A 27,161-nucleotide genomic window follows, 5' to 3' on the forward strand; every position below is an offset into this window, starting at 1 on the left:
TAATACTCATAGTGAAAACATTACATTTGGTGAGCCCGTACAGAACTATGCAGAGTACTCGCCCTATAGCAGTTGGGATTGGCTCCAGCTCTCCCGTGACCCTGGATTGGTTAAATGGCTAAGGAAATAGATGAATTTGCACAGGCCAGTTTTGCTAACATGCATAGTCACCACCCAAAGCTCTGTTCTGAGCCAGGAAAAACTCTGGAGCTCACTGCTGCTGCACACTTTCAAAATGCTTTGGCTTAGCCAGAAGTAAATATAGTAGTCCTAAATTGGCATTTATACATTTTACTTCTCACTGACAGAATGCTTGCTGCGAAACAGAGCGAGTGTTGGGATTCCACAGAATTGTCATTTGTCCTTCTGAGGTCTCTTGTTTTATTGCCTGTATCCACTTTATCTCCTTAAGGCTCAGTTTTTCGGTTCAGCAGCTTGCAAAACTTAGTTCTGGGTTCTTTACCCTTGTGGTAGTGCACCACACCACACTGTAGCTTTTAGGCCTTTTCTTCCCTTTTTCCTATTTTTTTGCAAAAGCAGTCTTCATATAGAGCAAAGTCAGTCGAGAGCCATGAATTGTTTTCCTGTCTCTATATGCACATGATTAAAAAAAATGGCTGTATTTATTGTCCAGTGAATTTCAGTCATGATTTGTTTTATTTCCACCTGTATTGTTCCCAATATGACTTGGCAGAATATGTTCTAATGAAATGAGCCATTTTCCTGCCAAACAACCATTTGCACAGATGTTTGATGTGGTACTTTTAGACATATAACATCTGCGCGCTAAAATGCGAAACATCAAAGTTGTAAAATGATAAGACACCAACAATTTGGCTAAGAGATAGACATACATGGAGCCACACAGATACAAACAAAAATAAACAGCACAGCTGAATGACCAACACACAGCTAGGCAGAAGCTAGCTGTCCAAACCTCTGAGGGTTGTGCTCTATTTCTGTTTACCAGAGTGGAGAGGCCATAAAGCAGAAAGAAGAGCCATGCACTGTGGCTCCTGTCATGGCAGCCAGGTACCAAGCCACTGTTGCGGCAAGTTGATAAAGTGGTTTTTCATGGGGTACAACCCAGGCTGCCAAATCCATCCCCAAGAAAGCACAGAAAGACAATCGTCACAGCACAAAATGTGAACTCTGGCGAAAAAAAGATTAAAACTCATACAGTTAATACATTTTGTTACCGAGCACAGGTTATCTTAACTTTTCACAAAATAGCACAACTTGTAGAGAAACTGTCAAAGGAAAAATTGTCTATTTTAACCTTTTTATCCTTGCAGATGCAAAGAAGCAAAAGAAGGAAGGCAAGAAGCGAGAGCGCACCCAAATGGCCGATGACCTTGTTTGAGCCGGTGAAGAAGGAAGAAGACAGCGGAACAGACGACCCTATTTCAACATGGTTCCTCTTTACGTGTCCTGTAGGTTGACTGTAGGAGCCCGTATAGCTTTGACAAAAATCAGTCAGAAGATGACTCTTAGTGACCACGTTTTACTTTTTTCTTCTTTCTAGCACCTGAGGAGAAAGACTTGTATGTTGCAATAGAGGATGTAATACAATAGAGATAAATAATCAGATTTAATTAGTAGCATTCCCACTTAATGATGTTATGTCTAGAATTATTTTCTTAAGGGCAAATTGCTTAGGATTTGTCTTACAGTTTCACATAGCATAACCCTAATTTGGAAAACTCTTTGATCCATGCCCAGACTTAATAAGTCGGTTTGTTAAAACTGAAGCTATGAAAATGTTTACTCAATTAATTTGAGCAAAAAAAAAAAAAAAAAGTCCTGAATTTGCAATTTGTGGCTCACTTTAATTATAATTCTTTTTCTTCCTGACAAATAGCACCGAATAAACATAAGATCGTTTTTTTTTTTCCCCCTGCTGCTCTGTTGTACCTCAATTTATTATACTCACTGGTTGTAACTCTCCATCCCTCGGTTGTAAAAAAAGAACAAAAAAAAAAACAAAAAAAACGAGTCCCCACTGTTGTAGCCCTTCGAGTTAAGATCCTCTCTTTTTTCCTGGTACATTTCCAAAAGTTAAAAATGAATAAAATAAAATTCAAAGTTAGAAAACACACCAACAGTGTTTGTGTTTCATCCTGTGCTTCCCGTTAATCAAAAACCTCCAAATTTCAAACACGTTTCCTATATTTTTATTCGAATTTCATTCCGAGAGGATATGGCACAATGTAACCACTTGATGCAGTTCATCTTACAGTGTCATAGGTAGCCAGTGATAAGAACACTCAGATTCATTGTCCAGAACAGATAATCGATCAAGAATGCATCAAAGCAAAAAATATTACCATTGTTACTGTACAGGGAGTTTCATAGTGGGGGGAGGGGAGGGAGAATAAACGAGGGATTGTCGAGGGGAAACATTCAGAGAATAGCTATTAATCGTGTATGTACATTTCAAATATACTGCATCTGAATTACATATAATGTAATATCATATAGATATATACAATGCAAACAATAAATTTATTTTTCCTATTACAAGAGAAGCCACAAGCCACAGTGAGTGAGTACACAGTGAGCACCTACATATATAAGCAAATGAAAAATTAACACCTGAATGTACATTTAACACTTGCAGCAGGCTACTGATTGCTTTTTTTAAAAGTTGGTTTCCATTTTAAATACACGTTTTCTGACCCATGAAGTTCAGACCAGGTCATAGAATTCAAACCCTCAGCACATTATTTTATTTTTTTTACAGAACACATTTTTCCCGTGATGTTAAAATTGCAAAAAGTTTTAAATGTGTCTAGCAAGATAGCAGATGAACCACCTTTTTCTCAAGGTAAGTGTGAAGCCTTATACATTTACAGGTGAAATCAAAATGAAACCCTTGCCTCGGAGCTTTCGGCCACACTGAAACTAGTTTTAGCTTTTGTCCCCATCCTCGGTTTCCCTTCTTGGGGATTGCTCTTTTTCTTTCCTCTTTCTGGCTGCATAAGTCATTCTTCGAATCCCCTGGAATGTTTTTCCAGTGTGTAAAAGTTTGGATTCAGTCACTCAGTTCCCAAGGCAAGAATCCATTTCTTCAAATGACGCACTCCAGAAATGCACATATTTATACCTTCTACCTTTGCAGTTATATAATCTTAGAAACACAGTTTATAATATTCACATGTTTATAGATTTTTATTAATCATTTTTTTAACCCCAAAAAACCAAAAACCCTGGCTGTACAGTGGTCAAATTCTAATTTGTAATACTACATTTGTACTTTGTACAATGATAAAAGGTTCAGATTTACAAAATGTGATAGAAAATGTATGTATATCATGTCTCTTCCATGGAATTCTGTGTCTCAGTGAGTCTTTGGAAGCTTTTTGCTGTTGAAAGACTGTTTAAAGAGAAAGAAGTGAAGACAAAGAAATAGGTAATCACTCTGCCTGAATCTGTCCTGATGTGTGTTATGATATATTATCCAGTCTGATGAGTTCATGCTGAGGATGCCAGTTAGAAAAAAAAATAAACCACCGCACAGCAAGGTGCATGCACACACACACAGACACACACGAATGAATGATGACCCCTGATCTCAACGTAAAGACACACACATAGGTTTTGCATGTAAAAGTACAATGCCTTTGAAGACGATTTAGAATACATACATAAAGAATTGGCAGTCCACTAAAAAAGCCCACTGTGCCTGCAAACTGGTTTAGCTGTGGATATTTCTACATCATTTCAATTCTTTAGCTTGTTCAGTCGAAACAGGTGACTCCTGTTAACCTAAAACTTATAGTGATGGTAGCCCAGAGCTGGCAAAATAATATCAATAATAAATAAAATCAGGAAGGCCGACAATCACGCTCTTTAATGTGCATCACACAGCAACACAATCCACAACTTTCAGGCCAGACACTCTGAAGAAGCAACAGGGATTTTAGGATAAAAGAGCAATTTGTTTATGTCATTCTGGATAAGGCACTTCAAATTGCTCTGTACAATCCGGCGATATAAACTTTCGGTCTCTGAATAAAATCTCACAGCATGCACGAGCTGCTGCGTCTTCGTATCTGCTTGGTTGCACAAGACTGTTGAGATTATTCTCAGCAACGGCCCCAAGAGTGAAGCCAGAGAAACCTCAAATTTAAAGTTGTCTCTGATAAACGTTGCGTGTCACATGTACTCCTTAAAAAAGGAATGTAGCCCTTTGACATAAGCCGTATGGACAGGAGCCCAGCTAGCTCTGACGGCACAACACGATATGATGACTATTACAATATATAGAGAGACTATGTTTATTTTGGTCATGGACATCAAGATATGTATGTGAGCATAAATGCATTTGAAATCACTGATAAAATGCTAAAATGCTTGAAAACAGTGAGAAACTATGAATTGCGTTAGCACGGCATGAGAATGAGATGAAATAAAAGCATAGGAGCGACAGTAAATGGTGCCGTGTCACTCTGTTTACATACAGTGGCAGGTTTGGGACCGGGACACTAAAATTCTTGCAGGAAAACCTTTGGCTGACCTGCCTAGAATGGCTGGGACTTCTCCAAACATGGTCCACCTGCGGTGTGATCCTCTAGCTTTGGATTTTGTCACTGAACAGACCCTACTCTCTCCGCCTTTTCTATGTCTCACTCAGCCCCTCTCGTAACCACAATTTTCTGTTGTTTCACATGTACAAAGAACACCTTGGAGCCATCAGCTTGCTTTCTCCGTTATATGGACGACAGCTGTACACTTTCACTGTCACTATGTGTTGCACTTTCTCTCTGTCATAAGGGTACATTCCTCACCTAACCCCCACCCACTTTCCCCCACCATTTCCAGTCAAGCCCTAATACAAGAACGTCTTTTAGTTCTCAAGTGTTTGACAATGTGGCAACAAGACCAGGATGAGTGAAATGGCTTAATCGCCATAATGTTCAAAGTACACACGTTTGTTTTGTTGGATGCATTTTGCCCTTTTCCCGCTCCGGGCGGTGATAAACTGCCATCGCCTTCCATCAAACACCTACACAGCTGCTCAAGCTGAGACCCCTAGACCACCACTTGAGCTGTGAGCCACTTAGTCTCCTGCTGGTATCACTCAAATGACAGCTTAGCAAAGATTAGTTATTCTGGAAGGGTCTTTGCTCACTTCTAAGATGTGTGACAGATGTCAGACAGACATGGCTCCACTTATCATCGAAAAGGATGGCTGCTCTGATGGACGTCTGAGTTCCTGCTGGAGGTGTTTAGATAAATATGGACCAGTTGGGTTTTTTTTTTTCCCTTCTGTTGCTCAAACTGCAAAAGTAAAATTCTGAGGTGGTTTAATTTTTTTCTGTTTTACACTACTTTGCATTTCTACTGAGAACTTTAAAAGAATGACTAAACATTTTGTGCCAATATTAAAAGATAAATACATATGAACGCACCACTAAGACATGATGACCTATATCAGAGCATTATAGTTCAGGTGTCTTGGTGAAAAAGAAGATTTAGAAGATGCAGAACAAATGGAAAGATGCTGTGGGAGCCCTTGATGCCATCTTTCATGGATGCTGAAAGAAATGTGAGGAGGCAGGCAATCACTTCACTGCGAATAGAGGCAGTCAGCGGGTGTTCTGTCTACGATGCAGAGTCCAGCAAAACCACTGGATCCCAGACCTGCTGAGCAGCTGCGGGAACAGTTTTGACTGTCTGACACCTAAACAGTGCCATCAAGTCAATCTAACTTGTGAGGGTTGCTTCAAGGGATATGGGGTGTAACATATTTCCAGATTATCTAGGCAAATTGGCCACTAGATTGTCAAATGCCTGCGAGAATGTGAAAATTGATGATTCTTTGATGAAAGGCAAATTATAATTTGAACTAAATATCATTATTTCTAACCTTCTAATGTCTCTGAAAGTCATTTGAATAAAAATATCCATAAAAGACTGTAACTCTAAACTTTCACCACTCTCCTCTGCACTGTAATTTTGTGCTTTGACCTTCTTGTTTAATCTCTTCCCCCTTTCCCCACCCGATCGTGGCAGAATGCATATATATATGGACTGATTTGAAATGAACAGAGCATACATCAGTGGTGTAGTAGCTGCAAGTAAGGTGATACATTGAGAAAAATGAAAGATACAATGAAATAATATATGAAAATGACTATATAAATATACATTTATATGTACATTACATTCATGGCCTTAAAAGAGTAAGAGACTATAACAGGATCAGGGTTGAGTGGAGCACTAAGTGGGGCATGGGCTTGTAGCAAGCTGAGCGTATAATGGGCAATCTTTAATCTCAAATGTAGGTGTTCCACATCGTCCCATAATCTGATCAGCCTCATGGTGAGTTTTCATTATAGGATCTGTCCCAGATTTCTCTTTAAGGAGACAGCCTTGAGTAGCTATTTGGTGCAGGCGTAATTCTTTGCAAAAAAAGCCCCCCTACCAGCCAATGTGGCAACATCCTCGTGGCAATTTCTCCTGCGTATTAATCAGATCAACTGGTGATCGCACATTACTATAAACGAGGATCTCAAGGCTTAAGTGATGGATGACATGTATGAGCACACAGAACATGTTGTGCTGGAAAAATATATTTTTCTCCATTTTTCATTTCATTAACACAAGTGTACGTGTGTGTGTGTGTGTATGAGTGTGTGTGTTTATAATAATTGAACAGTAGTAAAATAAAAAAAAGTCACAAAACACAAAAGGTGTAAATAGCCCTTTTTTTAAAAACAGAAAAATCACGAGTCTATGACCTGTGATCAGAAGTAAACTCCACTCATGGAGTGCACAGACAAACTCCGCATGTATACAGCCACACACAAGCGCACCCAACACACACACCTAGGTCTTCGCAATCGCAATCATCATCAGTACAGTACAGAGCACGCTGTGACATCAATCCACTAATCAGCATGATCAGATGACGTCTCCCACTCAAAGTGCCTTCCCACAGACGGTAAGAAAAAACAGCTCTGAGCTCCAACCACCTGTTTCACTCACTGAGAAGGAAGTTTCATTTCAGCGGTGAATATCTTGACAGCAAAAACACATTTCTTCATAGCTGTCATGAGCGACAAAAGAGCGACTGAGCAAGCTATGCCACATTTTAAATTTATTTTTTATAGCTATTTATAGCTACTGCAGTTGGGTCTGTTTGTTTGCCTTTAGCTACAGCCATTTAGTTATCCCTTCTAATGGTATATGACAGACTACTCTTTGAGACTACTCTTTGGCTGTGTGCAGTGACTTCCTCACACTGACAGCAAGACAAAAATCACTGCCCCGAGACAAAAACAAACAAACAACAACAACAAAAAAAAGGTAGTATCATACATAGACCCTCGGAAAACATCATGTTGTTCTTTACGTCCAGTCCGATCCATTTTCTACCTCTTATATGGATCCAGGACCGAGTGGCAGTCAACTCAAAATTGTGCAGATCTTGCTCACCTTGGTGATTACCTTGAACCTTTCTGGGGGTCTGCAGGGCATTCCCAACCAGCTCAAGTGATTTCTTTCAATTTGAAGAAGCAAGCGCTCTACTCTAAGATCCTCCTCCTTGTTGCAGTTTGCATTTACATTTTTTGTGCAGATTAAATGACAGAGCACGTTAATCAGCCATTTCCCCCTTGTTTCCATTATTTGTGCCACACTAAGCACCAGCAACTGTCTCCTGGTCCCATTTTCATCTCAACAAACATGAGTGCTAATAGTCTTCTCATCCATCACTGACGTGAACGAGCATATTTACATCCTCAATGGGGATCCATCCTCAATTAGCAGAATAATGGATTTATCTGACTGGTTCAAATTAAGTTTTGCTGTTGAGTATTTTCAATCTTTATCAGCTGCTTCAGTGGATTTTAATTGCTTTTTTTTTAATGTACAAATTTTATTCTTAAAAAGAACAAAAAAACTTTGCTAAACCAATCTTTTAAGCTCAACATTATTTCTGACTGGGATCTGTTCCTGCCAGTGTGCAAACTTGCCAAGTGCAACTTTAACATTAAAAGTCTTATGTAAGTATCATGTATTAATGGCAACTCATTCCCACAGGGGCTCATTGTTAAATGGGAACTCTTTGAGTCCTAATGTGAGTGATTGGAGGTGTCATGATGATGATCACAGAAAGAAGGCAGGCAGAGGGCCACAAGTGTGCACACAAATGCAGAGCCAGCACGCACCTACTTCTGCACTCACACACATAATTACATAGTGATATTTACAGTTATCTACAGGTATCTTTTCTGAACTTCAAACTTCTGATGTTTGTAAATTCAGTCAGCCCTATTTTCCCATTTTGAAGATTTCTTGTGTTTTCTTACAGCAGAGATATTCCTCTGCTCATTACCTTTGTTCATTTTTCATCGGATCAGTCTCACTTCCTTTTCCCTGCTTTACACCCCCCTTTCTTTTTTAGGCATTCAGTAACCCTTTTTTGTTTACCTCACAACCTTTCGTATCTACACTGTTTCTGCAAAACATATCTCAATGCAACTGGCTTCAGTTGAATTTGTGTAAAGTGCTACAACCGGTTATTGAGAGAATTTGGAAAACTAATGGCTGAATGATGGCAAAGGTACTCTTGCAGTCTTTATGATGCTTACAAGCCTCTTTCATAGGCACAGATACACATGTTCATGGATGACACACACAAACACACAATCGTAGACACACAACTCATCCATCTGTGGTTCCTGCCAAGCGATCTGTGTTTATCTGGCTGACCTAATATTCTTATATTGGCAGAGAAGAAGATGTTTGAATGTCTTTTTAAATGTGGCATTGCACAGGGCGTAGCAGGCCGGATTAATGGTGCTGTTGATATAGCATAGCCAGTAACCAATAGTCCATACTGTGTTGGGGATACAGCTAGAGCAAAACGTGTTAATAAGAACCATCACGTTGTAAGGAGTCCAAGTGGCAACAAATGCTACCAGGATGGCCATTATGGTGCGGGTAACTTTTTTCTCCCGTGACGGTGCTGCTTTCTTCTTCTTGTTTGGAGGTTGCTTAGTCATCTTCACAATCTTCCGAGCCACATGGTTCTGCCGCTCTGAGGTTGGGACAATCTCAACAGTGGCATTAGATGGTGTGTAGCAGTCACCTTTGGGCGATTTAGTCTTGATCTTAATGCATGTCAGCTTGGAGCCCCCTGCTTTGGCTCGCTGACGTGTGATTGGCTGGTTTGTCTCAAGACTGGAGTTGGCTGTGGATGGTGCTGGTTCCTCGTCCTTCTGATTGGAAGCAGCCACACTGCCAGATGTTGAGTCATTGGAGCTTTCCTTTTCCTCTCCAGGAGTACAGTTCTCCCTTGCTGCATCATCACCTTCAGTTTCTCCCTCAGCAGTGGTTGAGGAAGGCCCTTTGCCATTCTGGAGTTTTCCGTCATGCTGGTTTGCCCCATCAGCAGCATTCTGGCTTTGCGAATGCCCCGCATCTTCCCCTGGTACATTGTTGTTGTTAGATTTTGGAGTGTTGTTTCTCCTCTGGCCTGGTGAGATAGATTCAGGGATTGCTCCGGATGGCTTCCGGTTGTCCTTCTTCACACGGCTCTTGCTTGCTCTTGAGATCTGCCAGTAGAGCTGAATCATGATGATGACAGGTAGGTAAAAGGCGGCAATGGCTGTGCCAAAAGTAACGGCAGCATTGGAAAAGAACTGGATATAGCACTCCTTCTCAGGCACTGTCCGCCCACCCACAATGAACTGCCAGAAGAGAATAGCAGGCGCCCATAGGATGAAAGACAGGACCCAGGCAGCCGCAATCATCATTCCTGCCATTTTGGTGGTCCTTTTGACAGGGTAGGTGAGGGGCTTGGTGACACAGAAGTATCTATCAAAGCTTATGATGAGAAGATTCATGACAGATGCATTGCTGACAACATAGTCCAATGCTAACCACAAGTCACACACCACTGGCCCCAGGGGCCAGTAGCCAATCACTATGTAGACTGTGTACAAGTTCATCGAGCACAGTCCAATAATGAGATCAGCACATGCAAGGCTGAATAAAAAGTAGTTGTTGACAGTTTGTAAGTTCCTATTAACTTTGATGGAAAGCATGACTAGGATATTTCCAATAACTGTAACCAAACTGAGGGAACCAGCCACCAACACGATGAACACCACCTCCACAGTCTTGTAGGCGCTTTCGCTCTCTTCCACAACTTCTGTGTCATTGCCTTCAGAGGCATTCCAATATGTGAAATTGAATGCATCCATGGCATTTGGTCTTTTGTTGCCACCTCCTACTCAGATGGAACCTACAAGAGAACAAAAGAGAGAAGATTTGTAATAAGGTGCAAAGGATGACGGTGATAGCTTCAGCATTTTAGTTAGTTAAAGAGTATTTTAGATGCATATACATTGTATGCACTTTATTTTCTCTTTTCAACTGTGAAAGCTGAGAAGACAGTAACTTATTTTTAACTTAACTTAGCAAGCCAAATATTTTCTCACATATAGTCAAGGTACCTAATCCAAAGTACATTAACATGTGCTGATTAGCACTAAATTAAAATTAAAACAGCAAATGACAGCAGCACTTATCAGCACACTTGATAAATATACTTTCAGAATGCTACAAAAGATGCGATGCCATCTTCCAACCTGTAATGGTACAAGTAGAACAGATGATAATTGAGATTCATTACAAAAATGTGAAAATATGTTTCTCTAAACCATCATTATGGGCAATATGACCCTTTCTGTTTCAAACTAGCTTTTAGCCCTCCTAAAAGCAATTCATCAGATAACAGTGGCAATTTTGGCCACACACTAATTAGCTTGATAATTGAAAACACAGGTATCAGGCACTTATATTTTTCATAATCACTGCATGAATAACATCTACCCATTAGACACCTGCCTCATTATAGAGAAAAAAACCCCAAAAGGTCCCTGAGAGGCAAAAACCTAATGCACATCAGTGATTGATGAATAATAAGATATGTAAAAATAAATCGAGGTAGGATATGAAATGAGGATATCATGATGACAGATCGCCCTGTGCCAGACTGGTGACCTGTCCAGGATGCACCCTGCCTCTCCCCCCTGTGATAGCTCAAAACACGCTCCAACTCCACCATGAGTTTAGTCAATTAGCAGAAAGAAGAAGATGGCTGGATGGACAGATGGATGACGACATGGTCATGTTAATAGAAATGTTCACATATAGGACTGTTTGTTTAATAAGCAAATCATTTTTAATGCACATATAAACAAAGGATAAATAACTTTCATAAATTATTAATTTTAAACCAACATAATACAACATAATTTTACTTCAGTCAATAGTCAAACTCACTCTGAAACCCCTTTATGTCAACTGATCTCAGTGCCCGCTAGCTTCGGTGTACATCTCAACACATCTTTGAACATCCTAGTGATAAAATAGAACATGCTGAGCCCACATAGAGTTTAGCTCATCTTTGCTGCTGCCTCTGCAAGCTGCTTTGCAACCCACTTACAATACAATTTCTCACTTAATGTCATGTCTGTTGTCACTGATACTTGTTCTATTTTATCTTTGGGATCTTTGTGTATGCGTATGTCAGGGGGAGGGGAGGCCTCAGGACAAAGCCATACCTCTAAATCTTAATTGCTGCAGATGATTGATAGCCATTTTTATGCCACTGTTGTTGTCCCAACTGGACTAAATTTGGTTAAACATGCAACAACATACCTGTAATGTTTTCTTTGCTATTTTTTAAAACCATGTACATATAAAAATGTATTTATTTATTAATCCCCAGTGATTAAAGCTTACTAGGTGTTAACACTTTGATGGATACATTTTCAAACTAATACCGTAATACCTAATGACTAGTTTGGGGCTTGAATTATTGTCCTTTCATGTCTTCTTCCTGTGTTTCTAAACCCATATATTAGCTAATGATGTTTTATTTAAAATTACTATTCCTTTAAACCAAGGCAGGATTACTGCATACATTCTTAAAAAGAGCGAGGAACTGTGTGATTATACACTACACACATCATGTTACCAAGAGTTCAATGAAAACTTTAAAAGGAATTATTGACAAAATTTGAGCTAGCATTTTAACTTCAAAGACATTTTCCAACTTGCATTTAAAAATTCTTTTCAAACAGCACTATAAACTTCTTTGGATTCCCGAGTGACCCACTAGTTCTCCCTTTTAATCTTAAACACTCATCGGTGTTGTAGACCTTGCTTTGATTTTAAAAGCACTGCTCAGTTCTGCACATACTGTACTAGAGTCTTTTGAAATTATGAGTGATGTGTCTTAAGGTGGGTCAAAATTCTTTGAGTCATTTCAGTTGCTTTTTTGCAGATTTTATGGCACTTGGTGACCTGTTTAGTGTTTTTACGCAAACACCTTAACATACTCAAACTTTGTTCAGCCTCTGAACTGAAGGTTCAGGTATTAGTGGTACTCTTTTGCTGTGATTTAAAAACCAACCTTAATGTTACCCAATACGTTTCTTGACATTGCAGTAAATATAAATCAAAGCACATTTGACTAAAAACTGCTAGATAAATCACCAACACATACCCCTGTCCATACAACACCTTGAATTTAATTACACAAGACAGAAAATCAAATTGTTTGTTCTTCGGGGATAAATGCCAAATCTGAAAAGTGTAGACAAACTGGAAAATCTGTCTCACTCATTTGTTTAAGAACACACACCTGCAATCCTCTATCATATAAAGTAGTGTAGTTCTCTTCCAAATTTCCTTTCATTCAGCTTTCTTCAGTCTACATTTAAGCAGTCTTTACATCCAAGTTTTTTGCTTGAATACAGTTTAATGTAACAAAAGGTTAGTGACCAATCTGATCATTTCTCTGTGATGCTTCTCCAGCTTGAAAGCTGTCTTGTTCAAGACTTTGCCATTTTGGTCTAAGGTCTTTAACCGTTGAGCCCAGTGAGTAACTAGTGAACATTCACTTATCTGCTGTGCCAGAAATCCCTAATCATTGCATTAGGCATGGAGCTAAGCTTGTCTAATCCACATAAAATGTTTAAGTCCACCGATTTACATTCAAAAACACTAACAATACAAATGGGACACACTTGTGACTTGCTTCAGCCAAGTGGATTAGAGAAGTAAAGTGGAGTATAGATGGTCATAGCACTGTTGAGACAGTTAACTCCCCTAGCTGCTCTTTGTCCACCTCTAGCTGCCATAAGCTATGTCCCCCACCTGAAATCTCTTCCACAACAGGGCGAAAGCTGTGCCCCTGCTAGAGTCAACTAAAAATGCACAAATCCTTTTTAAGCTCAATGTGGGCAGCCATGGTTTTCCAAAAGCAGACTTAGGGGCCCAGACTTGGTTTAAAAGCATCACTTTATTTAAAGGAAGCCATTAGACACCCCTTCCAAGGAAACCCATTTATTTACTTTAGCTTTACTGTTGTGCTTTTAGCTGAAAACCTCATTAAACATCTTTATCTTAGCTCCTTAAGAAGAATTGAGGAACATTAATAAGCCATTACTGAACAGAAGTAAGATGTTTTTGCTGTAGTGTGACTGGTAGACATGCAGCCTGCTGAGCAGCAGTTCAATTGTCGTCACCTGGGGAGAGCAGCAGTGGCACTCTTAGCATAGCTATCAATCATGGAGCTTACCTGCAACTCTCAGTACTACAGTAGTCAGGTACCACTGCATCTGACAGAGCCCAATCAGAGCATGAGTGGCACCTCAGACAGATGAATATTCAGATATTTTTTACTTATTCTGTAAAGTTTTTTAAAGGATTAACATAATCAGTCACAGATGATGTAATAAAAAACAAGTTTGTTGTTTGTTGTAATTTGTGCTCTGCAACTCAGAGAATTAAATGTGTGTCCAGTAATCCTAAATTTGCCATTTTTGTTTAAATTGTTTTTATTTAAAAAAAGGTGACAAGTCAGTTGCTACCATGGGAAGACATGACTAAATGAGCTTCAGTATTGTTCTGTGTTCAGATGCTGGTATTCCTAGAGCTGGCTCACCAGAGCTGAAAATTGCGTATGCCCTCTGGGAAACAGAGAGGGCCAACCTTTCTCTTTCACGTCTTATGTCCTCACTCTGTCTCTTCTGGTGGACTCCAGGCTAGCCAGATATAACAAAAAAAAAAAAAGCCCAAAGTGAAGCCAGAAACACTTGGTGCATTTAACCCTAAGTTAAAGTTTGTGATTTAAAATTAATCAGAAAATAACTAATCACTTACACAATAGTTTTGCCAGAGACAGACAACAAATGTGAGCTTTCTGTCCGCATGGCTTCAACCAAAAATATATAAAAGATTGCTTCCAAATGTCCCACTATTGTAGTTGAACTTAAACTGATGCATTTGACTGCTCCTAGTGTCCAGATTTCCAGGCCCCATCTCTGAGCACTGATCCCAAGCAAATCCCAGGGCACTTGCACCCTGCTTTCTGTGATTATATGCAATTTCATTGCAGGCCCTCTCCATGGGAGCGTGCAAGGTTAGGCCTTCATTTACTTGCTGTTTGCACAGAAGCATGACTGGAATGTAAAAACCCCGCATTGCTACAGTCCAGCTCATCCACAGGGGTACAGATTTATTTAGCCCCATTGTCAGGGGTTATACCAGTTTACTGAAAAAGCCAGTTTTCAAAAAGAAAAATCACTGCTTTTTTTGCTCATCTAAGCTTAAGGATTCTTTATTTTGGGCAAAATGAGCAGACGCCTTAAAAAAAAAAGAAACAAAAAACAAAGAGAAGTGTTATAAATACAGCTTTAATAATAGGTAATATGTGAGCAGGTTAAACGGGCACTTATCTCTTTGGAATCAGATTTGAGTTTAAGCTATGCAGGTTTAGTTGGGATTAAACATTTTTGGTTTTTTGCCTTTTTGTAAACTAATCTTCAGTTGAGTTGTGATTCAGACAGGGATACTGACCGAGATGGGAGATACACAGGGACACAGAAATGCATACAAATATTCTTTTGGGAAAAAAAAACAGTCCAGCAGGAAATGAAAACTGTTCTGATAACCATCAAAACAACACAGCATCCCAGTGTTCTGATGAGACATGGCTACCAAACGATCCAAATCTTGAGCTGGAGTGTAATTACAAATTTGCATTCATTTCCTCAGGCCCTTTCGACTGTCTCAGGGATATCAGACTGTGAGTTATAGAGCTTGACAGATGCCTGTAGAGATTCAGAGTAAATATTTATACTGTGAATGATCAAAGCTATTTGCTAATCCATTTTCTGTGATTTATTGGATATTGGATCTCTGTGGTAACCCTGATAGGTAATACCATGGCAAAATCTTCCTGGATGTTGTCATGGAAAGAGACCCAGCAGATTTCTCAACAGGAAGCACCCTGTCAAAACAACTCACTATTTTCAAAAGAACAGTGGTTATACTTAACGGGTGAGTGCAGGCAAACTCTTGAGAAAGTACTCTTTGGCTCCTTTCCAGTGTTATTCTTGAAGTCTCTACCCAGATATCATGACCATGGCTAATGGATGGCATCACCCGTGAAACTGAGAGACAAACTTTCTTCTGACCAACACAAATTCAGTACAATACCTGCATCTGCTTGTCAGACTCAGGCTCTGCCTTAAGCCGTGTCCCCTCTGGAAGTGATTTGCTCATTGTGTATTGCTTTGTCACTGATGGTTGAGTGCTAGTAGCCATTACAGGCTCTAGTCCAGCACTTCCTTTCATGAAAACATCATTGGAAATATACTATTTAAGGCATAAATAGAGTTCTTCAACTCTTAACCATTTTTTTTTTTTTTTGCAATTTTTTAATTTCCTCTTGAATGATATTCCAAAGCTCTCTGTTGCTGTTGGTTGCCTTTCATTCTGCTCTCTGTCAATATGGTCCCACACTCCTTCAATAAAGTTAAGGTCTGGGTTGCAGGAAGGCCAGTTCATGATTGATGGTGTTCCACTGTGTGTTTTTCTATCCAGGTATTCTTTTATTGCCATTGGCAGTGTGTTTGGGATCATTGTCATGCTGAAAATGAAGCCACTGCCAATCAGATGCTTTCCAGATGGTACTGCATGATGGCTCTAAAAGTGACGGTACTTTTCTGCATTCATAATAACATAGATTTAGACAAGAACCCCAACATCACTGGCTGAAATGCAGCCCCAAACTATAACAGATGCTCCACCATGTTTGACAGCTTTTGTCCTCCACTTGTCTGGTTTTCTCAATTATTTTAAGGACACACTACATGCCATTACATACAATGCCAAGATTTGAGAATGCCAAAAAGAATTTTATGCCTTTTTATACTTTTGTTAAATTTGGTATTTCACATAGATTCAACTAAAGAAACTAAAAAAAAAGTGTTTTTACAACAGGCTACTGGTAATTAAGTAAGTGCTTAAAGATACAGTTGTTTGTAAGATTTTGTAAGAATGATTCTTCTTGATATGTGTAGACTTATACCTTTGATACGTTGAGTTAGCTGTCTTTTCTCTGCTTGAATGATTCATAGGTCAGTGTTAAGTGGCTTAGATAGAAAAAAGTCCAAAAAGTTCAGAGTACAACAAAAACCTTTGAAACACCTTTAAAAAGCCTGGAGAACTATTATTCAAGGCCGTTTTAATAAACTACTGCCTCCTTGGAAGCAAAATACAAATAAAAGTTTGCTGGCTCGAGACTTTTGCACAGTACTATGTTTACTACCCAGTAATGTCAATCATCGGTGTCCTGCACTGTCATTCAAAGTCGCTTTAATCTCTGAAAATGAACAAAGCTGACCTTAGAATGTGCCTATTTGATGTCGCCAGCAGTTTCACCGGTCTCTGCTTGAATATCACTGACTTTCTGTGGTCTCTGGACGTCACACTGCTGCTAGACACTTCCTGTGTTACTGAGGCTTCACACTTAGGCTTTGAAAGGAAATAAGGGGCATTGCAGTATCTCAGAGAGTGGGGAGATAATTGAGCTACATTAGTGGATAACTTGGTGCTTATTTTTATATGGTCCCATTTGGCAGACATGCAAGCTGTACTCTGCTGTATAAAATTTAAATGATAGAGTTGTGCAGTGCATTAAAACGGAAATGTAACTTGAATAAGGCATTTAAACCCAGATTGCATTTTCAGCTATGTAAACCTGGTCAGTTACTGAAATATGTTGTAAATGTCAGATTCTTGTTTTTTTTTTTTTTTTTTTTTTTGTAAAGTTAGTGTTTACATCTATCAATTACAATCACAAAAAGCATCAATGAGATCCAGAACCCACCCCCTGTGGAGCCAATAGCACATGCACTAAGTCCTGTGTTATAGAGGACTTATGTAAGTGTCATATGATTACCTCAATACTTGACTGGTGCCTCCCATCTTGGGCAGCTCTGAAGAACTCTACACTAATGATATTGTTTTCAGAGTATGTGATATGTGAAAATGCATTAGGGTATTTCCCAGTTTCCCTATTCTGTATAAGGTTAATCTCTACAATAAAAGATAAAAAGGGGGATCTTAGAATCCTTCGCCATCTTGATCTTCACAACAGATCATAAGATCCTTTTGAAGCTAAACATCACAACTTCCAGGGTCATAGAAGCATGTAGCCTCTTTAACGTGATAAGATTATGATTCACTAATGGGAGTATTAAATCTTTATAAAAAAATGGTAGTGGCTTCTTATTAAAAGTTAGACAATAGCATTCTGCATGAGAGGATGTAATTACTGGGACAACCTCTCTTTTGCAGGTGTGACACAGCCTCTCAAACCCAGACCTCTCTAGCAGTGCTTGTGTTAAGTGGACACGAAGCAAGGGGTACTAATGGAGGGTTAACAAGCAGGAAATGACATTCAAGCAGGTGGAAAAACAAGCTGTAATAATCTGCAAACAGTCAACTACTCACAAATTCCCCGTGGAACCTGTAGGTGGCCATGTGTCACTGTGCACAAAGTGCTGGGAACGAGTTCAGAATGTACACAGGAGAATTTACTTTCAATGCACATATTAGGAGAGCAAGAATACAGACATTGGTCACACTCCTCCCTGTCTTCTGTTTTACGGCCGTCCAAGTTTAAATCAAGTGGCTGCAGCACTCCTGTTTGATGTGTCCTGATGAATTGTCCCGAGGCTTGACAGCGAAAGGCTCACAATTACTTTACTGTGACCTTTTGATGTGCACTTCATATAAATTATGTTCATACTGATTCAGTGCAAATTATCTTCAGCACTGCGGGAATGTCATTTTAAGGTGTCCTTTATTCTGCTACGCCGCCCCCCCTGCCTCTTCGGTGAATGCTCAAGAGATCTGTCCATAGATATTCCAGCTACTTTGCTATAGCAGCCTCGACGCCATCTGTGAAAAATGACAGTTTGACCTCTGCTGACACGTTAAAGCCAAAATAGCAAGATCAACACATTTTGAAGCACGTTTAGGCTTCTCCTGCGTGTATATTAAACCAGCCTCGAAGAACCGAGTGAACTTATTTTGAACAAATACAGGTCAAAGGAAAGAGCTTTTACAGTTCTCGCTGCACATGACAGTTTCAAAGCCGTCCTGTCTGGAAAATATCACAAGCCTTCTGGGATTCAAAAACACTGGAGCTCAGCCAGTAATGAACGAACAATGTCCTCAAGCAAGCTAGGAAGGTAAGGGGGATGAGTCAATTTTCCTCCTGTCATACAAAAGAAACCCTGCAACAGCTACGACTTGATAAACACCGTCACGCTACCTACTCAAACGCTTGCTATCTTGCCTCTCGCTTCACATTAAACATTTTATTTCATAGAAATAATTCACCCTCGACTGAAAAACCCCGCACCATGTATACTCTGCTGATTTGGTTTTAATTAGCAGATTTCCATATTTCTAATCATAATTGCTTCTCAAGAGTAGAGCTGTGAGCTTCTACCCCACCTAGTACAATTTCATTAGTCGGAGTCTCAGTGGGGAATTTTAGGGACTTATTTTAGTGTAAGTAACATCAGATGTGTTTCCAATGTCAGCGCAAATATCCTCTCTTATCCCCACCTAAAAATACCATCATCATTATCTTTCCTAAAAAATCCAGGGCAGGCGGAAAAACAAAAAACAAACAAACAAAAAAAAAAAAACGGGGCTTGTAAGACATTACCTCTTTTGCTTTTTCCTTTTGGAACTTGTCCCAGGTGTTAGCTAATACATGACAAACATTTTTTTACCCGGCACCAAGGACATTTGCAGCAGCTCTCAAACAAGCTATAATCAACAGACAAACATATTAACCAACATCTGGCAGGCGAGCCATTTCTCTGGTGAGATGCTTCACAACACTGGCAGCCCACAACAGCCTCCGTGTTTGTGTGAGGCTAAAGCCATGGAAATAACAATGCAATAATGTAAAGAATAATGTACAATGATCACAATAGACATTATTCTTTCCACACTGTGCATGCAGAAATCCTTTGAGTTTGAAAAAGTGTATTGACATCGCCATTGCTTCTCCCATACAGAATATGCCCACTTTTCATTATCTAATCTGTGCCTCATGTGGGCAAAAATAGCACATCAATGAATGTTCTTGCACAATACAGTGCATTCCTTTTACCACGGCTCCTCTCATGCAGACCTGCTGCAGCTGCAGCTATGACTCAGATTCAGATGTGATCCTAAGGAAAAGGAGCCACTGCTAAGTGGCAATTCTGTTTCTTTTCTTATTGTCGCTATTAGCGAAGAACATCTTCAGATTTTGGTTTTTCCATAAGGATGACAGAAGCAACATAGAAAAGCCTGTTTCCATTCTTAGATCGCCTCTGGGACCCCCCAACCCCCGTCACTGATTCTTCATAGAATGCATGATAATGAACCAACCTGCTACTGTCTCCTGGTAATTTCTGGCTCATTACCGAGTTCACATAGCACACGGACATGGATGCAATAATCATCTCACGCAGGTGAAGCACCGGGCCTTCTTTTCACAGGCATTGTTCAATTAAATCCTGCTCATGGGTGCCAGCATTGAAAAGGCAAATAGTGCCACATTTCCTATTATTGTAATTTTAAGGGTAGGTGTTGCAGACATAATTCAATTTTTATCTACTGAAGAGCTTGAGCTTGCACGACTATGAAGAATAAAAATAAAATATAAGACAGTGTCTGCTGTAAATAAATGGAAAGGTCACCTCCTATTAACTTGGTGCAATGTTGCCTCTGAATAATGAGACTGTGTTACGCAACTAAGCTCTCAGACTTTGTATGGTGAGTACTTATGATTGTTCCATGGGGGTCAGCGTAGACTGACTTTAGACCTGACATTTTAATTCAGGCCAATGAGCAATTATAGCTAACTCTTTGACTGAAGTAAGCTGAGCTGGAAGAACAGGAACCTGTTAATGTCAGTTTCCAAGTGTCACTCTCAAAAGGTTTGACCGTTTCTCAAAGGGTGTCAAGCACATAAGGTTTTATTGAGCTACTGAGAACAAATTCAAGAGAAGCTGTGTGATATTAAATAGACTCAGGCTGTAGTATTAGAGAAGATGACATTACAGTTTTTCCCTATTAAATAGAAAAAGTTAACGTGCCTGAGTCAGAAAAATGAAGCCACTGAAGAAGCGAATCAGCATTCAGCATTGTGCAGCCACCATAGTTGGTTGGCTGCACAAAAACCTCTGATCCTATGGAGGTGTATGGCAAAACAGCTCTCTGACTTTACCTGTAAACCTCTGTAAACACTTTGCTGCTAGGTTTGTGGGCTCAGTCAGTCATTTAAGTTCATGATGAATAAAAAAAATAAGCCTTTTTTGTAAATTTTGATCATACTGTGTTTCAAAATGGAGAATTATCTCTGGTATGAAAACACACACTTGTTGTCTAACAATTTATGATTGACAAGTGTGTGTAATGAGCATACAGTTTAACAAGTAACTGTCATATCTGTTTTTCTTTTTCTGCAGCCGACAGTGCGAGGCTTCAAATTAGGACTTCAGAAAACAATGGATGATGTCATGATAACTATTGTTCTTAAAATGTTTTTAGACCAGAAAACACAAAAACTTAAAAATCTGTCAAAATAAATTGGACTTCTCTGAGAAGTTAAACATTAATCAAGTATAACAGTCATTCATTTTAATTTGGCATCTTAATCAAACAATAATAATGTGTTTTTAATTTTTTTTCAGTTCTTTTTGTAAAACACTAAATTAGAAAATTCATGAATAACAACAGTAATTATGTTTTAGCCTTGGAAATATCATTTCAATTAAAGAGCTTGTGCATACTCCTTGTGTACACCGTTACAGAAACCAAAAGAAGAACAGAAAAACAAGAAGCAGTCAGAGATGGCAAACCCAGCAAGGCAGCTCACTCTCTGGACACTATTGTATGCTTAAGGGAATGCTGCTGTATTTTTTATATTTTGTTATTTGCCCTCTTGAAACCCATTTTAATATACTTAATATACGCACATCATTTTGAGCAGAAATATTTTGTATAAATTTTTATATATGTGGATATAATACATGTATAGTATCTATTCCATTATATAGTAAAAAAATATGCTTATTCAGGGAACTTGTACATGTATTCAAATTGTTATGTATTTAAACATTTACAATCTGTTACTATATTGCACATGTGTCATAATAAAATAATAGGAGGTTAAAGGTAAAAGTTGACGTCATATTTTAAATCCTTTCACTGTACTTTTGATATGTTGACAATACACGGTACACAATGTTCCCACTAAGCTGTGCGTGTGCACAATTGCGCATGCACAGAAAATCTGCGTTGCCCACAGAAAAAACAATCTAACCTGAATTGAAATTAAAATTAATACTTTAACAATTCTCCCGTATGGGATTAGAACGATGCCACCTTACCCCCAGCCAATAATGCAATTCACATTCGTATATACGCAGCTAATCAATGTCGTTGACAGGCTATGACAGCGTCCTTATGTGCTGACACCTGTGTTTTAGCTAGCAAAGCAGCGTGGCTGATGTGGAGTGAAGCCACGTTAATGACAACGTGGACAACCATTGCAGATGTCAGCAGGAACGACGGAACAACTGACGAAAAAGTGTGGACTTTATACCAGTTTTTAAATTGTGTTGAAAGGCCACGTAAAACCAGAGTTGTGATAAAAATATCTGCAATGTTTGGTTTTCTTCCTGAATACTATCGTTGTTTAACGGTAAGAAACGGTAAAAACGGCGTTTTATAAGGAAAACGCTCGAAAGCACTCTCCGCCTGTGAGGAAACACAAAACAAAAAAACCCCACCCTTTCCTATTGGTGGAAAAATGTACCATGTCGACCAATCAAAAAATGATATGGCAACATGGCATTTAGTTGTTTAGGAAGGGGGGACGTTTTAGGAGTGACGGCGGTGTTTTGAGATGTGAGCAATTTGCGACATTTGGCGCAAATCTTGTGTAGCTAGTCTGTAGTGTAGTCAATAGTTTTGTTGTGTGTGTCAGAACAATGAGGCGACTACTGAATGTTACAGGTGTTACAGGAGTGATACATCTCCTGTTGTCAGGCCTGCAGGTACCAGGCTGTTGCTCTCCTTTAACTCATAGTGGACAGAAATAATTTGTGTGGCATCAAATTTGACGTAGAACAGCTGATTGTTCTGTAAATAGTTTGACATATTTATTTAAAAAAACACCTTGGCTGCGTTTTTAGGTAAACAGCTGCAAAAACCTTTGTTGTTTGGATAACTCTGTTATTTTTTTTGAATAAGTAACTATATAATTAATTGCCCAACATTGGTCATTATATACTGTATTTTGCAGACAGAGAGTTACAGACTCTCTCCCAGACCACAGACTCATACTCAAAATACAAGTTAGAGCTTTATATAAAAAAGAAAAAAAAGAAAGTTGTGTTTTCAAAATTGGAGTTCAAGTTATTTTTACTTCCAATAGTGTTAACATGCTACACAGGTCACGAACAAGATTTTTTTAAATTTTCATTGTAAGTGGGCTAAAGCAGTTAATTAAAAGTAGTCTAACATAAATGTAAATGCTGTAATTTGATTATTGTAATAAACCATGTAACTTGGATGGATTAGATGCCGGCGTGACCACAGTGCACACGTCTAATGTTGCTCACAGTGGTCCAAGGGATCGCTCAGGGAGTTTGTGTGTTCGCTCAGACACATGAAAAATTAGAGGGAACATTGACGGTACACGTGTAAAACGTATTGTCCATTTTCAACCAATAAATCATTAAGTTGACCTTGAAAGCCATGGTGGATGTAAGCCAGGTTTTAATAAATTGCTAATAGTACCAGAATTCATTCAAAGCTTTTGAAGATATCGTGTTTAAAAACCAAATGCAACACACCCATGCATAAATGCATGCATGCACACAAACGCTCAGAAAACCATAACCTCCTCAGTGGCTGTAGTGATTGTTTCATTTAGCGCAGCTGGGGCATAAACCTTACAGTAGGTGCGGTCTAGTAAATGTGTTAAGCACTGTACATCCATTTTTTCAAAATATATTAGACATCCATTTAAAGCCAGTATATGTAAAATGTATTTACAATTTGTATGTCTGTTCAAATTACACTGATGCAGCAATCCGTTACTTTCACTCCACTGGTCTCAGTTTTTACAGGTCAGATGCTCATGGACAAGAGTATCTGCCATATATTTCTGTAACTGTATTTGTGTGTAAGTTTAATGCTTTTTGTCTTTGAAGTCTTTGAAGTGAACACGTATGTGTTAATTTAGTCCTTGTGTGACCACCTTTACCTTCACTCAGAGCATTCAGTCTTGGAATTGACTTAGTCATGGCTAAATTGCTACACACACAAACACACACACACACAGACACACACTGAGTGTTCTCAGTTCTCTTTATTTATTTATTTTTTCTATCAAGGAGTGAATGAGGACCTCTGCCATTTCTCTGAGCATGATGGTGCTCTTTTGCTCACACTCTGAATCAGCATGCCTGTTTAAGCACTCTTAATCGCTCTGCCAGCATCACTGTCACCCTGCTACTGTCCTGTCCTCATTCCCCTGTATGTGTCCTGCCTGTGATGTATCACACTGGCACCATCCCTCGATAGAAAGCTGTGGTGCTCATTAAGATAAAGAAAGATAGCAAAAATGGAAAAAAGGCGGGGAAGGCGAAGGGAACGAGATAAAGCTTGTGCCTGTTGGATTTGTTCCACTTCATTGTTTCTGTATTATGCTTCCCATCCCCCTACTCTGTCTTTCTCCTGTTATTCAGAGTTTAATAATAAAACACAGAGTTATGCTGCCCTTGTATAGGTTGTTCTATTTACAGTACCTGTTATGGTTTTTTGCCCTAAGCCAGAAGATGATTTACACTACAGTACTGTGAAGTTTTAATGGGAGTAAAGTACTGTTATACTTTTATCTTTTTTTAAAATGCTGCACCCAAATGAAAACTCAAGAGACTACAACAAACTGTTTCAGTGGAGTGTTATGGGACTTGTGGTCTAAAAACTACTGATGTATGAAGGCTCTCTGTGATTGTTCACTTGCAGAAAGATCTGTCTCACGCTTGTAAAGAAGCAGCTTTGGCTATGTCAGATAAGACAGGAACGCAATATGCCAGAGCCAGTCACAAGTGGCCATCAGCATCCTTGGCAGTAATCTGTGCTCTGAAGCCTCTTGGTGTCGCTGAAAATAAAGCTGACAGACGCTAATCCAGAATAACAGATGCGTTATGACCAAAACTCAAAGTGTTCAAACCTGACGGGCTGTCGAACCATGTTGTTACAGGCAGAATTTTTGACAGAATCCACTTATGTGACCCTCCCGATTAGATTACCACGTCACTCCTTCTAATATAACTGCTGATGAAAAGAGATTAGTAGTGGAGTAAAGCGATACCTAAAAGCAATTTTTCATCTTTTTTTCTTTCCTTCTATCTTTATTTGTTTTTGTTTTTTTACATTTTACCTCAATGACTTCTCCAAAGAGGATCTGAAATGTTTTGGATATTCTGAATAAAATTTCTGCTATTGCAGAAAAGCATCCAGCCTTTATCTTCACTATATTTCACAGCTGTCAACTATTATAAAAGTCAGTTAAATACTTTTGCTTCACTATTGATTCCCTTTCAACATTTCTCATTTCCAACTGGTCTCATATTGACATTTGTTTGGGAAACCCCCTTCTTGTTATGCTGTTGTAAAGCGTTCCCCTTTATTGTCTGCTGTGCGGAGTAAAGCTCCAGAATATTTTTGTCTCTTGTCTCAAAGCATCAGTTTCAGATGTTAGGTGATTTCTACTGAAATTCCTGCACAATATGAAATTATACTTCAGGGTGTGCTTTGCACTGCAGCAGTTGTACAAGTCCTGACAAAAGGAAGCTGGAACTTGGAAGTGAGAGTGGCTTGTTTACTTACATTGCCTTGCAATGCTTGGAATAGGAATTCCTAGTAGCTGCATAGTGAAATAATCTTTATGGAGTATCAAAAGAAAAATAAATATCAGAGTTTAATGTTCTGAAAAGAAGGCATCACAGGGAGAGCTGCTGGCATGCTGTCAGAGGCATTTTGCAAAGAGGGAATGCATGAAGGATTCTGAAAGACAAGATGCTCCTGAGTTACATTTGATTTATTTCAGGCATCTGTCTTTCAAGTAGGTCTTGACACTGGATTGATCCAACTGACAAGCAATGCTCTCAATATTTCAAAAGAAATAACATAAATTGCCAAACTGTGTAATGCTCAAAGAACATGTCACATCTAATACCGCAATGGCTTAAAAATAATGGACAAAACACAAGATGCACACCCAAACAATACCACTGTTGTGAAAACACTGTGTAAAAGAGAAAAAAGTAAAGAAAGCAAGAATCAGCCATGTAATTAGTCCTCCTTAGTCTGTCCTCCCCTTGCTTTTAGTATATCATTCCCATCTGCTCTGTTCGACAGTTTAATATTTTGGAGAAAGCATGCTACTGGACTTTTGTGCTTAAAAAACTCCATTCTCTCCACCATTTAAATGTGATTAATTGGCGTTTCAGATTTGCTGTAGCAACAACAGCGCACCTAACCCAACATTTCATCAAAACACTGTGCCTCAAGCCAATCAGATTCTTTCAACTAAGCAGTCATTAGCAGACCTGACACCAATGATGGCTAATTTGTTGACATTAGTATGGTAAATATCATGCAGTGTCTTAACCCTGAATCATAATTTGATTTTATTAAGAAAAATACTCTGAACCCCCAAAAAGTAAATATTTTTCAAGGTAAAAATATTTTATTAATGGATTAACATTAAAAATGTCATGTGTACTGATGTCTGTGCTTTCAACATGTCCAGATCATGAATCACTTTACTCAGTGAGACTCCTATCTAATTTACACAAATTAGTGACCTGGTAGTCTGAGCACACATCATTTAGCTTCTGTGGGCAACTGTTTTTTCAGGGTTTGAGTTGTTTTGAAGATATATGTTACAGACATTTAATTGCTTTTGTTATTCTACTGTTGCTTTGAGTGCTTGACTCCTGTTTTGTTTCCATTATATAATCCTGAGCATTTATTTATGGTGTTTATGGAGTCCCAGTTACTGTTTCATGCTCATGGAGGTTTGGATACTTGCTCGAGGCCTTTATTATTTTATAGTGAGACTGATCGTTTGTAAAATGAAGTCTTTGGTTCCTGTGTTTACTGCATTCGAGTGAGAGGTCTTAGTTTTTGGTTCATGTATATTCTTCTTATTATTAGCAGTAGCCGTAGTGATAGTAGTTGTAGTACCAGTAGTAGTCTTCTCCTTGTTCCCGTTTATGCCTCCCTCTGTGTTCCTGTTTTCATTCCTTCATTTCCTGTTTGACTGTTGGTTTCTGTTGTATCTACTTCTAATTTTACTTGCTGCCTTTTCCCTCCTTTGTGATTGCCTTTTCCTCCCTGATTATCTTCACCTGTGGTAATTTTAATACTCTGACCTCACCTTTGTCCTGTTCCTCTAATTAGTGCTTTGTATATAAATAGTCTCATCTTCCACTCTGTCTTTGTCACAGTGTCTGGTAAGTGTGTGGATCCCCCTGAGCTCTTTTGTTGTGTGTCTGGTTTGAACTCAGAATCAACCTTAATAAACGGCTCCCAATCCCATTAATCCGTCTGCATGCTATGTCTGCATTTGAGTCTTTTTAGTCTTAGGTTCGGTCAACGCAAGATGTTAGTCAGGGTGGCCAACTGGTCTAAGGAGCTGTGTTCAGGTTGCGGTCTGCCCTGGAGGCATGGATTCAAATCCCTCTTTGACA

At 39.1% G+C, this 27,161-nt stretch overlaps 2 protein-coding genes across 6 annotated transcripts in view; one reads left to right on the forward strand and one right to left on the reverse strand.

Annotated features, from left to right (window-relative positions):
- Window positions 1-2,096, forward strand: part of ptn (pleiotrophin) — a 57,317-nt gene extending 55,221 nt beyond the window's left edge. The window contains exon 5 of the mRNA XM_085136942.1: window positions 1,296-2,096. Within this exon, the coding sequence (XP_084993068.1) occupies window positions 1,296-1,363 (68 nt within the window). The 3' untranslated portion in view covers window positions 1,364-2,096. The remainder of the gene's footprint in view (window positions 1-1,295) is intronic.
- An 859-nt stretch (window positions 2,097-2,955) lies between these two features.
- The window catches only part of chrm2a (cholinergic receptor, muscarinic 2a), a 90,157-nt gene continuing 65,951 nt past the window's right edge, over window positions 2,956-27,161 (reverse strand). For all 5 annotated transcript variants that reach the window (XM_085136937.1, XM_085136939.1, XM_085136941.1 and 2 more), the window contains one exon: window positions 2,956-10,258. In XM_085136937.1, coding sequence (XP_084993063.1) covers window positions 8,709-10,217 — 1,509 coding nt within the window. In that variant the 5' untranslated portion in view covers window positions 10,218-10,258 and the 3' untranslated portion in view covers window positions 2,956-8,708. The remainder of the gene's footprint in view (window positions 10,259-27,161) is intronic.

Source organism: Neolamprologus multifasciatus, chromosome 17 (genome assembly GCF_963576455.1).
Source record: "Neolamprologus multifasciatus chromosome 17, fNeoMul1.2, whole genome shotgun sequence".
Taxonomy (NCBI): domain Eukaryota; kingdom Metazoa; phylum Chordata; class Actinopteri; order Cichliformes; family Cichlidae; genus Neolamprologus; species Neolamprologus multifasciatus.